The following is a 17,974-nucleotide window of genomic DNA, read 5'->3' on the forward strand; positions in this document are numbered from 1 at the left end:
CTGACCAGTCTGTTCCCACGGAAGAAGAGTCTCTTGCAAAAAAACTCAGGCAACAGTGCAGCCTCTTCTCTCTGCCAGATCATCTCCACAGACCTCAAGGTACTCACTGAAGATCACACAGAGCAGGATTCACTGCCCCTCAGCACACTTGGATTGCTTTTTGGATAATGTGGTTTTAGAATGTTTTGTCCCCATTCTTTCTTTTCATAAAAGTCAAAGCAATGTTGATCCTTACTGTAATTCTAAACAAAGTTATCCAAAAAATATTTTCCCCAATTCACACAAGGAAAAGAAAAACTTGGGGCACAATATACAGTGCTTTGCTATCCTACAGTTCAAAAGTGAAATCTCTTTGACATTCTTTTACTTTAAAACTTCCCTTTGCCTCCTGATATTATCAAAAACACATTATCCATTTCTGGAAAAGCATGCTAGTTTTCTATCGCTTCAGCTCTAAATCTACCTAAATGTCTAACATCAGAATGAAAGGAATTATGATAAATTGATCTAATGGAACACTGAGCTTTAAAGGAAATAATGCTTTGTTTTATTTACTTATGTTAATTTATGTTATTCATATTGGTATTAACATAAATATTCACAATACTAATCTAAAAAATCAGGTTACAAAGCAATAATAAAAAAGAATACACTTCTTGATAAATATATATTTTCTTTCCTTGTAATTTGAATCATTCTACAATGAATAAGTAGCACTTAAAAATTTTAATAACAGTATTACCTTATTAAAATTTAATTTCCAGAACCAGCTAAAAATCAATCCTATAGCAAAAAGCCCTAGAAATCCTATCTTCCTTTAAAATGTTAAATCTAGGGGCGCCTCGGTGGCTCAGTGGGTTAAAGCCTCTGCCTTCAGCTCAGGTCATGATCCCAGGGTACTGGGATCGAGTCCTGTGTCGGGCTCTCTGCTCCAAGTCTGCTTCCTCCTCTCTCTCTGCCTGCCTCTCTGCCTACTTGTGATCTCTGTCAAATAAATAAATAAAATCTTTAAATAAAATAAAATAAAATAAAATGTTAAATCTAGTGCTCGCTTTGGTAGCACATATACTAAAATGTTAAATCTACTTACAGCTTTTCCAGGAAGAAAAAAAACAAAATTATGAAAAATAAAGCCTATGCTAGAAAACATTTTTAAGAGCATCACCGTTGCTTTTGTTTTACATCAAAGTCAAAGAATCCTAAAAATCAATCTCTATTAATCCCTGTGAAGTTTTTCAATTCAACTGAGAGGATGATTTTACTCATTAAGTAACTAAAAACCAATGGGAAAAGAACTAAGTTAAAACTGAGCTACTTCATAGATGTGCCTGGGTGGCTCATTGGGTTAGGCCTCTGCCTTCGGCTTGGGTCGTGATCTTGGGGTCCTGGGTTCAAACCTTGCGTCGGGCTCTCTGCTCAGCAGGGAGCCTGCTTCCCTCACTCTCTCTCTGCCTGCCTCTCTGCCTGCTTGCGATCTCTGTCAAATAAATAAATAGAATCTTAAAAAAAAACAAATTGAGCTACTTCATATCATGCATCAAATTCCATATGGATTAAAATTTTACATCTAAATATGAAATAATAATATTTTTAGAAAACACATGTGATGTTTATAATACCTGAAAGTAAGAAGGCTTTTTAAGCATAATGTCAAAAGCAAAAAACAAAGGGAGAAAATTGATAGATTTCACTGCAATAAAATTTCTGATCTTCAAAACAATCATAGCACATACAAACTCAAGAAGACAATACAGTGCCATCTTTAGTAAGAGGTAACATCAGTGGGAAGACCAACATTTCCCAAGAGAATCTAAACATTGAAACAACAAATACGAATTGAGCATCTTTTACAGGTTAGGCCCCATGCTGCCTAACATGTGGTTTATACTGACAGTAGAGAGTCTAGTAAAAGGCTATATGGACTACTTAACCCCCATTCTTGAGGCAGATGTGGGGGATTGCTTCCATTTCTCAGGGGAAGTGCTAGTCACAGTGGAAACATATGTACCATTTTAAGTAAAGCTTTCTATATGATGATTCTGGGTTACAGGCAGAAAAAGTAGAACTCTTAACCAAAAGAACATAACATAATGTAGAAGTGTCTTCACTATTCATTTAACAGAGCCCAGGGGTCATACCTCGATTTCTGAATCATTGGAATCCAGCTGTGGTGGAAGGATGGGGAGCATGGGCTGGCCCATTTTAGCCATCCGAGAGATCAACTTAGCTTTGACTGTATCAGGATTCTAAAAAAAGGAAAAGTCACAAGAATCACTCTAATCAAGGCTCAATCCTTTAGCTCAGTCTCTGGCTCTGCCATCAAACCCTTCCACTAGTCCCCCTGCTGTATCGATTTGAAACCGTTTCTTCGACAAAATGAGAATTAATGAGTTCTTGGGTCACAATTAATAGTAACAGTACAAATAATTCCCTATATGTTGGAATGGACAAAGTGGTTCCATATGTATTGCTTCATTTCAATCAAGTCTCCCCAGCAGGCATAATTTGTCTCATTTTACACAGATGAAAAACTAAGTACAGAACAAGGGAGGGAGGCATCTTACATGACAGTACCCTCTGGAAACAGTGGGAGCAATTCAGCAGATAGATATTCAGAAGCGATTTGGGGAAAAAAGGAAACAGGAGCTCTTTGTTCCAAATTCAGGTTCATTCTGCTCTGACTTGGCACTGCTCTCAATAGCCCCTGTGCTAGAGGCATCTGTATCCATTAACTGGTCCAAGTGTAGCTTTCAGAGTGGAGAGTACATACCCCAAAGGGTGTACATGTTGATCTACTGGGTATAAAAGAAATGATCATGGGCAGCTGGGTGGCTCAGTCAGTTATGCATCTGACTTGATTTCGGCTCAGGTCTTGATCTCATGGGTTTTGAGATAGAGCCCTGTGTTGGGCTCCACGTTCAGTGGGGAGTCTGCTTGAAGATTCTCTCCCTCTGCCCCTCCCCACACCTTTGTGGGTGCAGTGCACACGTGCTCTCTCAAAAAAATAAATAAATCTTTAAAACAAGAGAGATGACCATAACCTCTATTTTGGAATTATCTCTAAGCTGTGGTAAATATAAGACATTAAGCTTATTTACAGGGATGGACAATACTTTATAAATATAATTTATAAATAGACAGATACACTGGGAGTATGTGTTTATTCTTCCTCGTCTGATTGGAAGCACATAATCAAAGAAAGCTGGGTTCATCAAAAGAGGACTAGTTACATAAACCACATCACACAATGGCATACTGCAATCTACAGGAAAAAAAGAAGAAAGAGGGAGCTTTCTGTACACTAACATGAAAAGATATTGTTGTATATACTGTAACATGTAAAAGGCATGGTAGATAATATATATATACTATGCTATATTTTATGAAAGGAGGCAGAAATAAAATATACATTCCTATCTGCTTCCATCTGCATAAAGAAACACTGAAAGAATACAAATGAAACTAACGAAAGCAGTTACCTAAAAGGAGAGTGAGATGGGATGGGGTACACAAAGGTAGGTTTGATAGTGAGTCTTTTCAATGTATACCCTGTCATATAGTTTTAATAACTGAGCCTTATGAATGTAATTACCTCCTCAAAACAAAAAATAAAAACTTAAATGTAAAAAGAAAAAAAAAGGATAGTGAGTTTTGCTTCAATTAAAAAAAACTTTAAAAAGATAAAAGAAATTTTTAAAAAAGGTTGGAGACCACTAGTCCACTGGAAGCAACTGAAGCTTAAAAACAGGTGACAAAGTAGCTCTGTCTAAAAGTATTATAGAACCAATACTAAACATATTTTGTGACTGTTCAAAGATCTGAGATTACAGTTTTTTAATTTTCTTGATTCTTTGGCTTAACCTTCCTGGTTTCAGAGATCACTTTTTACACATACTACATCAATTATTTGCTTAATAATTCCTGCCTTGGGCTGAATATAAACAAGTAAACTAGGGCTAGAGAGAAAGTAATCACCAATTTCACTCCAAGCAGTTATCCTGTTTCCCAACACGGTAGGTGAAGGCCACAGGCTTTCATCTCACACTCCCACAGCAAACTCAGATGCTTTCCTGAACCCGGCAGCGCAGCAGGAAAGTACAGTGCACATGCTCCCAAAGGCATTCAAATCCTAATTTTACTACAACTGTATGCTAGTCTTCCCATCTTACAGTTAGGGAAACAAACACAGAGACCAATTCACAGTCAGCTAGTTGGTGAATTAGTGCACAACCCATCCAAGAAAACCAAAGTGTGAAGTATGTAGTGTTAGCAGTAATTATGGTAATAGTAAGAGCTAATGTTAACTGAGCTCTTGCAATATGCCAGACATGATACTAAAAACTCCACACGTTATTTCATTTAAATCTCAAAAATATCTCTTGAGGATAAAAATCTTCCTTAGTGAAGTCCTACTTTACGTAAGCTCTAAGCTTAGTGCTCTGCAAACATATCACAAGAACCCTAACAAAAGGGGCTGTATTATTTCTATTTTAATAATGAAGAAGCAGAGGATCAGAAAATTAGAGGCCACAAATTTACAAGAATGAAGATTTGAACCCAGATAAGCCCATGCAGAAGCCCATTCAATTTATAATAACTCCCCAGGAAGAAGATATCAATAAAGTAGATTTTGGGGGGGGGGGGTGTCTAACCTACCCTATCCCAAGGCACAAGAAACCTTCTCAGTAGATTAGGAGTAAGGGAGACAAATTTGTATACTCACCGTATTTGCTGTAAGCTGTTCACTGAGGGAGTTAGATTTGCTACGAAGGGCTGGCTCCCTGAAACCAAGTAAGATATATGCTGAGGTAAAAAAAAAAAAAAATCCCAAATCTATAATCATAAGTCCCGATTATGCTAGAAAAATAAATTGTTTTTGAAAATGTTTGCTGATTCAATGGTTGCAAAACAGAATCATAACCATTCTTCAGTTTGCATTCATCTCTGAAAGCTGTGAAAATGAGTAATTTTCCATTCAAATTCTTATTATTTATATTTTCTTCCTTCGGTATGTATTTTATGTTTATGCCTTTTACCCAGTTTTCTTCCAGAGCTCAACAAGTATTCATACACACCTCAGTTAGTACATTTAAAGACTATGAATGTTAATCCCTCGTCAGAAAAATCTTGATGCTAGCATTTTCCCCATTTCTTTCATCTCATTTTTCCCCAATTATTTAAAATTATTTTAGTGCTCAACCTTCCCAATTTTAGAATCCCTCTAAGGAAATTTTTATGGACAATAAAAGAGCATGATACAACTCCAGGGTCTGGGGTGCCTGGGTGGCTCAGGTGGTTGAGCGTCTGCCTTTGGCTCAGGTCCGATCCCAGGGTCCTGGGATCAAGTCCCCCAGGGAGCCTGCTTATCCCTTTCCCTTGACCTGCTGCTCCCCTTGCTTGTGCTCTCTCTCTGTCTTTAAAAAAACAAAAACCAAAAAACTCCAGGATCTTACCCTGATTTGAAAGGCACTGATGTGGGTGGTGATACAACAGGGTCTGCAGAGAGGCCATCAGCACCTGGTATGGGAGAAGGGGCCGCAGAATCCCGGGAACTAACGCTGTGCCCGTCAGAGCCAGAATCTCTGGCAAACTTGACCTAGGGGAGCGATCAACCACAGTTGGAACAGGCTACAAAAAAGGCACCTTGTGCTTTCCACTGCCCTTTCTTTCCCTTATTCTTCACTACATAAGTCATTACCTGTTCCCTTGTAGCAAATCAGAAAATGTAGATAAGCCAACAAAAATAATCACCCGCAATCTAACCACGATACAACAACACTGCTAGAATTTGGGATGCAGTATTTCACATTTATATCTATGTGTGTGCCTGTGTATTTTTTATTAAAAAGGGTCATACTGTTTTGTGACTAGCTTTGCTCACCCACTTAGTAACATATGTCCATGTTACTAAATTATTAATCTACAACAGCATTAGTAACTACTGAACATTATATCTCATTTCAAGGGTCATGCCCATACCTGCCATCATCTACAGGAAATACTCTCAAAAAGATTTTGAGAACAGAAGTCTTAAATACCTATGCTGCTACAAAATATATTTTGCCAATTCCTGGTTGTTAGATACCCAGTTCATTCCTAATTTTCCTGTCACATTACGAATAATACTTCAATAAATTTCCATCTATATCCTTGCACATAATCATTTCCAAAGTATAAATTCCCAGAAATTAAATAGTTGGGAGAAAAGTATGTTTATTTTTAAGACTTTTGGTATATACCACTAAATTTCAAACCACAAAGGATGAACTACTCTATACTCTACAAGCAGTGTATAACGTTCTCCTGACACTCATCACTCTGGGTATTATTCTGTAGCAGCTGGGTGACTTTAATAAGCATGTCAATTTATTAACAATGGCCAAGGGGCGCCTGGGTGGCTCAGATGGATAAGCACCTGCCTTTGGCTCAGGTCATGGGGGTCCATGTTTGGCAGGGAGCATGCTTGTCCCTCTCTTTCTGCCCTTCCCTCTAGCTTGTACTCTCTCTCATGTATGCTCTCAAATTAAAAAAAAAAAGAAATCTAAAACAACAATCAAACTATGGAAGCAGCCCGTAGTGTCCATCAATTGACGAATGGATGAAGAAGATGTGGTGCACATAAGACTCTTTTTTTCCATAACAGACTCTTAATCTCACAAAACAAACTGAGGGTTGCCTGGGGGAGGGGGTTAGCGAGAGAGTGGCTGAGTTATGGACACTGGGGAAGGTAAGTGCTGTGGTGAGTACTGTGAAGTGTGTAAACCTGGCGATTCACAGATCTGTACCCCTGGGGCTAATAATACATTATATGTTAATTAAAATTAAAAATTAAAAAAAAAAAAGATCTGGTGCATATATACAATGGAATATTACTCAGCCATAAAAAAGAATGACATCTTGCCATTTGCAGTGACATATTTTTTCCTATGGTTATAAAATGCCAGTCTTGATGGATTCAAATTGGTTTGTTATCTAAAACCAATCACGAATTCCTCAAACTCAGTGGAAAATTGAGACAAAATATAAAAGCTGTGAAAAAGGCATCTAAAAGCGCATGAGTAAAAGAAGGTTGGAATGACCCAGCAGAGATAAGGGTGTATAATTAGGAAAGAGTCATCAAGAAGAAAAGCATATCACTGACTGCAGCAGGTATAACAGCCACAATAAAGATAACTATACTATTTATTTTCTGTATTGTATTTTGTAGTTTATAGGCACAACCACTATCACATTTGGACCTAATACACAGTGTAAAGCAAACAAAGTCTTTTTTTTAGAGGGAGGCATTAATTTATTTAACCACAATTCATTACAAATTTTATTGTAGAAAACTATACATCCTCTTGATATTGTTTTTTTAATGGAAAATAAGGAGAATGTAAAAAAGAAAAAGTTTCTGAATTCATTACCATTCCCCAGATAAAGCTGTTTTTTAAAAAAATTTTTCAAAGATTTTTTAATCTATTTATTTGACAGAGATCGTAAGTAGGCAGAGAGTCAGGCAGAAAGAGAGAGAGAGAGAAGGAAGCAGGCTCCCTGCTGAGCAGAGAGCCTCATGTGGGGCTTGATCCCAGGGCCCTGTGATCACGACTGAGCCAAAGGCAGAGGCTTTAACCCACTGAGCCACCCAAGCACACTTTTTAATTTTTTTTTTAAAAAGACTTTATTTATTTATTTGACACAGAGAGAGAGAGATTACCAGTAGGATGAGATAGAGGAGGAAGCAGGCTCCCTGCTGAGCAGAGAGCCCGATGCGGGGTTTGATCCCAGGACCCTGAGACCATGACCTGAGCCAAAGGCAGAGGCTTAATCCACTGAGTCACCCAGGCGCCCCTCGAATTTCTAATGCTTTCGGAAATATTCTATGAAAATATAAGCATATATGTATCTATCTGTATAGATACATGCATAGGTATATGTGTACAACTGTGTAAATATATTTATACCTTATTATATGTAAGTATTTTTGTATGTTTACATGTATTTGTATACACACACAAGAGATCATACTATCTGTACTGATTTGCGACTTGCTTTTTTCACTTAACAAAAGATTTTGGATATTCTGTAAAAACTGCATAAAGGTCTACTCCGTGAAAGACCATAACTTAATCAGTTGTTTAATGATGTCTATTTAAGTTTTTGCTATTACAAATAATGTGGAAGAGGGAGGAAATGATGTATCTTTGTCTACATACAAATACCTCTGCATACTTATGTGAATACAGCAATATAATACATTTATAGCCATGGAATTACTAAGGCACAAGGCAAGTGCATTGGGTAGGAATCACTCTTTCACAGACAGAAAAAAAGGTCAGTGTAGCAAAGTGATTTGTTTAGTCACCACCTCTTCTAAACTCTAAATAGAGCAACAGGACTGACGTAAACCGTAGTCTTTAGATTCCGTTGCCCTTTCCAACTATACCATTTCTGCTTAAAAAAAAGTCCTTGAATTTGTTTTTTCAAAGATATTTATTTATTCATTTTACCTAAAGGCAAAAAGGACGCATCAAACACAAAACAGCACAATTTCACTCACCCGCCTAATCTCCACCTCATACACCAGGATCGAGTCCGGCGACTGGGTCCATCCTATTAGTCCTTCAGAGCCAGCAGCACAGGCTGGAGGGATGACAAGCAACCGCTTCCCTCCTTTTCTCATGCCCAGCATCCCATCCTCCCAGGCCTTCAGGAATCAGAGAAGAGGAAAAGCTCATGAGGACACAAATCTCCTCGTAAGACAAGATAAAGACCCAGATATTAGGCTCCTCTCCTCCGCAGTTTCAGGTTTAGACCTCTTGAGAGACATGAAATTCAACTATAATCTCCCGTTGGTTACAAGAATATCTAGAATACTGCTGCTATTCACTTATAAAAGCCAGCATATCCAGGGTTAGATGAAATATGCTTATCTTGGGTGATGAGAGAAATTAGATGAGAGGACAATGGTATTTTTTTTTTTTTAAAGATTTTTTATTTTTATTTATTTATTTGACAGAGAGAAATCACAAGTAGATTGAGAGGCAGGCAGAGAGAGAGGGAAGCAGGCTCCCTGCCGAGCAGAGAGCCCGATGCGGGACTCGATCCCAGGACCCCGAGATCATGACCTGAGCCGTAGGCAGCGGCTTAACCACTGAGCCACCCAGGCGCCCGAGGACAATGGTATTAAAAGAGAAATAAAAGCTACCATTCATTAAACACATTTCCCAAGTACTCTGGCAAGTGCTTTATTTACATTATGTTGTTTAACCCCTAAAATAACCTCATAAGGTTATCTAAAGCAATCTAAATGTCTAAAAGCAAGGGAAAAGTTAAATAAATTAAGGAGCATTTACACTATGCAACTTTCAAAATGTTTCCAAGTAATTTTTCATGTGGTGGGGAAAGACATAAACATCGTTAAAATATATATAGCAAGATATTGAACTCTTAGAGGGGTATACCTACTTATGTACACTACACATAGAAAAAAGGAAACATATTAATAGTGGTTACCTCGAGCAGTAAGATTTCAAGTGATTTTTGTAAAAAATGCTTTTCTAAATGTTCTGAAAGGATCATTTAACTTTATAACAATTCTTTTAAAACACTTTTTAAAAGATAGTTTTATTTATTCCTTAAAATAATTTATGAAGTGGAAAGTGTTTTAAAGAAGTCTGTTTAAGCCTTTTTTCTCTTAAAGTCTCATTTTTAAGCATTATCTCCAAGCATTAGGAGCATTATCTCCATTTTACAGGCAAGAAAACTGAGGCTTACCCCTAAAATAACCTCATAAGGTTAGGAGCATTATCTCCATTTTACAGGCAAGAAAACCGAGGCTTACAGAAGTGAAGCAACTCACTGAAGATCAGAGAAACTGTTAAGCCAAGATGCAACACCAGATCAGTGTAGCTTTAAAGATTATACATTCACCCCTCTGATCTACAGGAGGCAGTCTCCAATAGATTCTGGGATGAGGAGGCATAAATAAAACTATGAAGAAAATCTTTCTGTCATGCAAAATGGCAATGAGGATTTTTTCCAATGAGTGCTTCAACACGTCCTAACACAGTGATACCCCACATGTGTAAAATACTCTATATTCTATAAAGCACTTGCACAGCTGGTAAAAAAAAGCTTCACAACATGAAGTCAAGCTCTCAGACTCCAATCCCAGTGCTCCTCTTGCTCTGTGGTAGCTGCTTCCCAAAATGACTGGGAAGTGCTGATTCAAAGCAACTCAGACAGCTAAGAGTCACCCATTATGATACAATTCTAGAAGGAACAGTTTAATCTCTTCCCCTTTTAGGCTATGCAAAAGATTTAATAATTTCCTCACAGTCACACAATGAAAAAGAAAGAGTAAGGATTCAATATATTCTCATAGGTAAAAATTCCTAAGTAATGTAAAAAATTTTCTCCTCCTACTTTTTAACCAATCCTTACCAGACTCAGAAAATACACCCAGGTTAGAAATTTTACAAATTAATCACAAGTGATAACGCCATATAAGAACACAGTCGAGCCAGTACCTTGATGACTTTGCCTGATCCCAATTTCAGGCGAAGCAGCTTATCTTTATTAGCAGTAGAGTCCAAAACCTGCAATTTGATCAAAGTAAATAAGGTCAGTCGATTTTAAAAATAATAGTAATCATGTAATAGTTAATACAGATTACTACAGTATTAATATCAGATTAGCACAGTATTCCTGGAATTAAGGAATGTCAAAATACTGTTGGGGGGTGAAGAGGGAGGTTTATTTTTTTTTAAGATTTTATTTATTTGTTTGACAGACAGAGATCACAAGTAGGCAGAGAGGCAGGGAGAGAAAGAAGAGGAAGCAGGCTCCCTGCTGAGCAGAGAGCCCGATGCAGGGCCTGGGATCATGACCTGAGCTGAAGGCGGAGGCTTTAACCCACTGAGCCACCCAGGCACCCGATGGGGGAGGTTCTTAAAATACCTGAAGAGAAAGGCTCACTCACATCATGGCTAAATTGGGACCTGAATGTACATTTTTTTGACTTATAGTCTAAAGTTCTTTCTATATCATACTGCTTTTGAGAACTTAAGGATAAGGGTGCCTGGGTGGCTCAGTGGGTTAAGCCGCTGCCTTCAGCTCAGGTCATGATCTCAGGGTCCTGGGATCGAGTCCCGCATCGGGCTCTCTGCTCGGCAGGGAGCCTGCTTCCTCCTCTCTCTCTGCCTGCCTCTCTGCCTACTTGTGATCTCTCTCTGTCAAATAAATAAATAAAATCTTTAAAAAAAAAAAAAAAGAATTTAAGGATAATAAAACACAAAAGTGCACTCTATTTATAGTATCTATTATACAGAAAATAAACAACTGTGAGGAAATTCTAAAAAGAAGTTTTAAGACCTAATCCCATAAGAATAAATTTAAGTTTAAAATTGATATAGGAGGACAAGATATACACATGAACAGGGGCGCCTGGGTGGCTCAGCTGGTTAGCCAACTGCCTTCAACTCAGGTCATGATCCTGGGGTCCTGGGATCAAGTCCTGCATCAGGATCCCAGCTCCACGGGGAGTCTGCTTCTATCTCTGACCTTCTCCCCGCTCATGCTCTCTCTCACTATCTCTCTCTCAAATAAATAAATAAGATCTTAAAAAAAAAAAAAGATATATACATGAACAATTACCAAAAATGATACTTGGGAAACTGGTTTCCATTCTAAATGGAAGAGACAAAGTAGCACTGAGCAGATTTCACCTGTCAGCATTTGATGACTATGCCCCAAAAGCAGTCAAAGCAGGGTTCCTAAAAGATTTCTATTTGCCAACAGCAGCAATTCACAGCAGTAACACCTTACGTTAGTCCTCCTGCTATTTCAATTACAAATGAACTTGCAGGCTGCATTTCCTTACCTGGCCCAGCACATGATTCTGTAAGAGCCAGCTTGTATAGGCCACTTCCAAAGAATCTCCAACATCTACAGCAGGGCCTTCTGCCACAATGAGGTCCTGGGATAGCACTGCATCTAGGGAGGGGCTGCTGTTGCACTTGGCAATGCACACCTGCGAGATGAAATCACAGCAGCATTAACTTAGTTCAAGCTCAGTAAATATTCCCTCCATTGTTGCTAATGCTCTTTTCTAAACAGTGGTATCCACTAACGAAACTGATTACATGTTTAGAAGTAAGCCAATCCAAAGTCAACAATCTTGCCAGGAATCAAAGTGCCTAACAGTAAGGCTTTGGAGTCAGATTGTCTGGGTATAGATCTGGGCACTGCCACTTATTAACTTGTGACCTCGGCCAAATAACTTAACTTCTGTGAACCTTATTTCATATAGGTATTTTGTAAAATGGAGATTAAAAACTCTGCATATTTACTTGGGTAGTTATAAAGATTGAGCTAATACAGAGTCCTTGGCACAGTGCCTGGCAAATAAGAGTAAGTACCCAACAACCATTAGCTAGCATGACTTTAAGGATTTTACCTTTCATTGTTTGGGAACCCATGAAAGAAAGGAAAACTTCTAGAACAATTTCAGAAGTCATTTCTAAAGACAATAAACTAGAAATAAAAGGCCCTTTATAAAACCACGGTACATTCCCAGATTTGCATGTCCACCACCTACAGACTTAGATCATCTTAGCACAAATCTTGGACAAGAGTTAAACACATCTTCGTGAAGTCTTACTTTACTGTCAATTTTTTAACATGGTCTACATTACAAATTTGCTACTCATCTTAAAAGAAAAGTTTTATTATTGTAATCAAACAAATGCTACCTAAAACAATGAGATGTCATTTTTTACCAAGCAAATAAGACTAAAAAAAAAAAAGATAATTCTAAATGTTAGAAAAGGTATAGTGAGAGAAAAGAGGAACGTGAAATAGCATTATCTTTCTGAAAAGCAGTATGCCAAACTGTCTACAGAACCAAGAAATATTTGGACTCTCTGACCCAACCTTCCACTTCTAGAAATTTAGCCCAAGGAAATGATCAGAGGGGGAAAAAAAAGGGCACGGAATTATATACAACAATGCTTGCTATAGTATTTATTTCAGACAGAAAGCAATCTAAATGTCTAAAAGCAAGGGAAAAGTTAAGTAAATTAAGGAGCATTTACACTATGCAACTTTCAAAATGTTTCCAAGTAATTTTTCATGTGGTGGGGAAAGACATAAACATCGTTAAAATATATATAGCAAGATATTGAACTCTTAAAGGGGTATACCTACTTATGTACACTACACATAGAAAAAAGGAAACATATTAATAGTGGTTACCTCGAGCAGTAAGATTTCAAGTGATTTTTGTAAAAAATGCTTTTCTAAATGTTCTATAAGGATCATTTAACTTTATAAAAATTCTTTTAAAACACTTTTTAAAAGATAGTTTTATTTATTCCTTAAAATAATTTATGAAGTGGAAAGTGTTTTAAAGAAGTCTGTTTAAGCCTTTTTTCTCTTAAAGTCTCATTTTTAAGCAATTTCAGTAAGTATTCCTATTATTTCCTTGAAATATAATTAGCTCAAGTGACAGATTTAGTGGGCTTTTAATGCTTGTCTCTAACAAAACAAAGCAGGTTGTGAATTTTCCATACAGTTTCCTAAAATCAAGGGAAATCCAGGCCTTTCACAGGAAGAATAAGTCAGTATTACCTGTTTATTGAACTCCACAGCAGCCTTTTCGGACTCAAACATGATGGACCAGTTTTGTCTCTGGTCATCATAAAAGGTGCTATAGTTATTGGGCCGAACCTGGGGAAAGGAGAAATGTTGGGGTAACTCAATGACATCAGCAGAGCACAAAAATCTGCTTAAACTCAAAGAGAAGGGCCCTGATTCAGGAAGAGCCAGAGAGATACAGGAAATTTCCTCCTTCCCTCCCACCCTCCAACAACCATCCTTTGGTTCATTTCCCAGAATGCTTCCAAGAGACCTTTTTGAGAGGCTCTGTTAAGAGATCCACTCTGATGTCTAGAGCCAGAAGCAGTAGATTTAATTCCCACCAGGTACACACAGACCAATCTCTCCTATAAACCCATCCCAAAGGAGCTGATGATTCCAACATGGGAAGTCTTACCATTAGCTCAAAGTTCAGATGAATCCTGGCAACAGTAACTGACTGCTGTTGACTGATATAAAGAAGAATCTTATACTGTACTCAATAAAGGTGGGCCGGGGCGGGGAAAAAAAAAAACAAAACTAAAGTTAAAAGGAAATAGAAAATCAGCAGTAAGATGTCAGGGGTTATGCTTCCAAGAGGCATAAAACTCAAAACTCACTTGATCCCTTAAAGCTTAGGTTTTAAACTCTATCTTCTCACTATCCATTTTTATCTCCTCTCATCTTGGCCTTACTTACTTCTTTACTGTAATTAGCAATTATTTTGTTGGTGTTTTCACTGGTATGAGGGTGACAAGAGATCTACAAACGGCCAACACATACATGAAAAGATGCTCAACATCATTAGTCATAAGGTACTTTAAAACCACAAAAAAGTGGTTTCCCAGAACTCTGCGAATGTCCCACGGGCAAAAACCAATCTTGGGCTTAGAGCTCCTCTAGTTTTTGTCGGCGTCTCTTTTGACCAGTAGCTTCTTTCATTAGGCCATATCTGCTTTTTAGTCCCCTCCTAGGCATCGTATCAGTGAAAGAACCAAGGGAAGGAAATAGCTCAATGGCTTTTCCCTCTGAAATTTTAGTTCATCTAGTCCTCATCATGTCCACAGCTCTCCAGTGAGCTTAAAAATATAATTTTTGCAATTTATCTTTTTTATAATTGTTGCAGTGGGAACTGCTGCCTGCCACCACCTACTACCTCTTACGTGGTGAAGGGTGGTGAAGTCCTGATACCAGATTTTTAAAATCCAAATGGCAACTCCTAATGAATTAATATATCCAGATAATAATCACGGGTGGCTACTATGTGACAAAATCAGGGACAACTAGACATTATTTACCTCTGGATGGGAGAATGAAAGATTTAAGGGACATGGCAACCAATTACAATGTATAGACCTTATTAGACTGTTAAAAAAAAAAAAAGGAGACAATCAGGTAAATCTGAACACTAGCTGCAGTGAATGAGATAAAAAAAAAATGCGGTTTTTTAAGGTGATAATTACATAATGGTTATGTTAGGAAAAAAAATCCTTGGGATATACACTGAAGTATTTACATATTGTATGCTGGAGATACAGTCAAAATAATCTGAGCAGAAGAAGGAAGACAGGCTAGAATTTAGATGAAATAAGATTAATAACTCTTAGAGCCCAAGAATGGGTTTCTGGGAGTTCATTATTCAAGTCCCACAATTTTTTTTTTTTTAAGATTTTATTTATTTATTTGACAGACAGAGATCACAAGTAGGCAGAGAAGCAGGCAGAGAAAGAGGAGGAAGCAGGCTCCCTGCTGAGCAGAGAGCCTGATGCGGGGCTCAATCTCAGGACCCTGGGATCATGACCAGAGCCACCCAGGCACCCCTCGAATCCCACAATTTTTATATGTTTCCAAATTTCCACAGTTAGCTTTTTTGTTTGTTTGCTTTTAATACAAAAGAGTGTTGTCCATTACGTTAGTTACCCTGAACAGGTCATCTTATCCGTGTCTCAGTGTCTTAGGAGCATGGCTCTTAGTTCACTGAACCTTTGAAATGCCAGAATTTCTTATGCTTCTCTCAACAATGTTTAAAACATTCTGGAGCAGGGGTACCTGGGTGGTTCAGTCGTTAAGCAACTGCCTATGGCTCAGGCCATGATCCCAGGTTCTGGGATTGAGTCCCGCATTGGGCTCTCCGCTCAGCAGGGAGTCTGCTTCTTCCCTCTCTCTCTCTCTCTCATGAATAAATAAATTAAATATTCAAAACAAAAACAAAAACACATTCTGGAGCAGAATTTGAAGCTAGCTAGATACAAGCCACATAAGGAAATCAAGCATTGGGGCTTCTAGCCACATTTCTTTCGGACCCAAACCAACAGTATGCTGTGTGATCCACTGCCCACCTCACTGTCAAACTTTCAAAGGCTAAACACAGTCATTGATTCAGCCATAAAGACAGAATACTCTAAGTAGAACAGTAAGTGTTTTTCATTACCTAAAAAAGGGATGTCCTTGGTAAATGGTTTACTCTACAACTCCCCAAACTCTTTAGTATCATATCACAAAGGTCAAACTTAAAAGATTTTCCATGGTTGAATTTGTTTTAATGCACAGTAGTAAGCAAGATGTGACTATAAATGTCTTATGTACCTCGTATTAAAAATTCACAATCAACATGAACAATCATTCTAATCCTCTGACACGAGACACTGGGCGAGTCCAAGTAAAAACTAGCTTATCAGTATGATCTGGGACACCTGAACGTACACGAGACACGGGGCATTCTCACCTCTCTGGCCGTGTGATTCCCCAGGACTGCAGCACCAAACTTGCCCTGCTTTACATACTGACCGTTTGTGCTACAAAACCAAGAAAAATAATAGGTATTAATACTTCTTTAAACTAAGTAGAATCAGCTTTGTCTTCTGCCACACAGAAGTGGGGAATCTAGTCATTCAGCCTCAAGAAAAGGACAGAGGTGTTTATAACAGAGGTGAACAGTTTATAATTTAAAGCTCTTATACTTCTTTACTCTCTAAATATCTATTCATAATATCTCAGTGGAGTGAGCACTTAGGAAAGCAGGCGTCGAGGGTACAAGCACTTCCTAGAGAGAGTATACAAGACAACAGCTCTTCAAAGTGTGCAGAATTCTCTTAACTGAAATGTTAAAAAGCACGACTGATCCTCTCCCTATGGAAGGACTGTGCAGCCTAACTGTGTAGCTCCTTTGGCTACCAACGGAGACTTACTGAGAAAAGATAGGAGCTTAACCCCGCATCCCACACCCAACTTCAGAAAGCATTCCTTCTCGGCTACTTACTATCGATACGCGTGAACTGCTGCTGCAACTAATACGGTGAAGGTACCTGCTGGAGGGAGCGCTGCTTTTGCTGGCGCCAGATTTCCTGGAGATGAAGAAGAAAACAAAGATGTCATTCATATCTTTCTTAAAACGGATTTTCACCACTGAAGCAGCTTCAGAATTCTCCCTTACATCTTACAGTTAGGTGGGACAATGTATTCATGGCCATTATCCTTATCTGACCCACAGAACATCATCTGGGGATGATGTTGATGTATGACCTCATCTGGGGATGATGACACGGAGGCTCTATGCACCCGACTGTGATGACACATGATAGCAGCAACCCTAGGACTAGAATCCAACACCGGTTCCACTCCAAACAAGTCTCGGGGCTGGACGAGAGGCCCTGCCAGAAAGCAAAGTCATATTCCATCTACATTCTTTTCTTATTCCAATATTTGGCCAGCTCTAATATAAATAAAATTACTTCCCCTTCCCTTATTTCAAGCTAGAAAATTAATGATGATACTCAGATCATTTCCAGTGATTAGGGGGAAGACTAATGGTTTGGGTTTTTTTTTAAGATTTTATTTATTTATTTGACAGACAGAGATCACAAGTAGGCAGAGAGGCAGGCAGGGAAAGAGGAGAGAGGAGGAAGCAGGCTCCCTGCTGAGCAGAGAGCCCGATGTGGGGCAGGACCCTGGGATCATGACCCTAGCCGAAAGCAGAGGCTTTAACCCACTGAGCCACCCAGGCACCCCGAAGACTAATGGTTTAAAACTGGGTATTTAGGGGCGCCTGGGTGGATCAGTGGGTTAAGCCTCTGCCTACGGCTCAGGTCATAATCTCATAATCTCAGGGTCCTGGGATCAAGCCCCGCATCGGGAACTGCACAGCAGGGAGCCTGCTTCCTCCTCTCTCTCTGCCTCTCTGCCTACTTGTGATCTCCCTCTCTGCATTGAATGAATAAATAAAATCTTAAAAAAATAATAATAAAACCGGGTATTTGGAGAAAACTGCATATTTATATTCACCACATAGTATGTTGGTGGAAGTGTAGTGAGAACACCAGCACAGACAAGGAAACCAAGAGGAATCGGAAACTAG

The 17,974-nt window shown here is 38.5% G+C and overlaps 2 protein-coding genes across 19 annotated transcripts in view; both read right to left on the reverse strand.

Moving 5' to 3' along the window:
- The window catches only part of FKBP15 (FKBP prolyl isomerase family member 15), a 54,410-nt gene that overhangs the window by 23,315 nt on the left and 13,121 nt on the right, over nucleotides 1-17,974 (reverse strand). For 8 of the 18 annotated variants that reach the window (XM_082696992.1, XM_082696994.1, XM_082696993.1 and 5 more), the window contains exons 3-12: nucleotides 16,880-16,964; nucleotides 16,346-16,415; nucleotides 14,039-14,113; nucleotides 13,615-13,713; nucleotides 11,867-12,016; nucleotides 10,515-10,583; nucleotides 8,543-8,689; nucleotides 5,454-5,596; nucleotides 4,724-4,781; nucleotides 2,139-2,246 (exon numbers count right to left, since the gene is read on the reverse strand). In XM_082696992.1, coding sequence (XP_082553118.1) covers nucleotides 2,139-2,246; nucleotides 4,724-4,781; nucleotides 5,454-5,596; nucleotides 8,543-8,689; nucleotides 10,515-10,583; nucleotides 11,867-12,016; nucleotides 13,615-13,713; nucleotides 14,039-14,113; nucleotides 16,346-16,415; nucleotides 16,880-16,964 — 1,004 coding nt within the window. The remainder of the gene's footprint in view (nucleotides 1-2,138; nucleotides 2,247-4,723; nucleotides 4,782-5,453; nucleotides 5,597-8,542; nucleotides 8,690-10,514; nucleotides 10,584-11,866; nucleotides 12,017-13,614; nucleotides 13,714-14,038; nucleotides 14,114-16,345; nucleotides 16,416-16,879; nucleotides 16,965-17,974) is intronic. The other 10 variants (XM_082696984.1, XM_082696983.1, XM_082696982.1 and 7 more) reach the window with 2 other exon arrangements.
- Nucleotides 7,638-17,974, reverse strand: part of HDHD3 (haloacid dehalogenase like hydrolase domain containing 3) — a 169,322-nt gene continuing 158,985 nt past the window's right edge. Inside the window, exon 3 of the mRNA XM_082697023.1 lies at nucleotides 7,638-7,833. The gene's annotated coding sequence lies outside the window, so the exon portion shown is untranslated. The remainder of the gene's footprint in view (nucleotides 7,834-17,974) is intronic.

Source organism: Mustela nivalis (genome assembly GCF_964662115.1).
Source record: "Mustela nivalis genome assembly, chromosome: 13".
Taxonomy (NCBI): Eukaryota; Metazoa; Chordata; class Mammalia; order Carnivora; family Mustelidae; genus Mustela; species Mustela nivalis.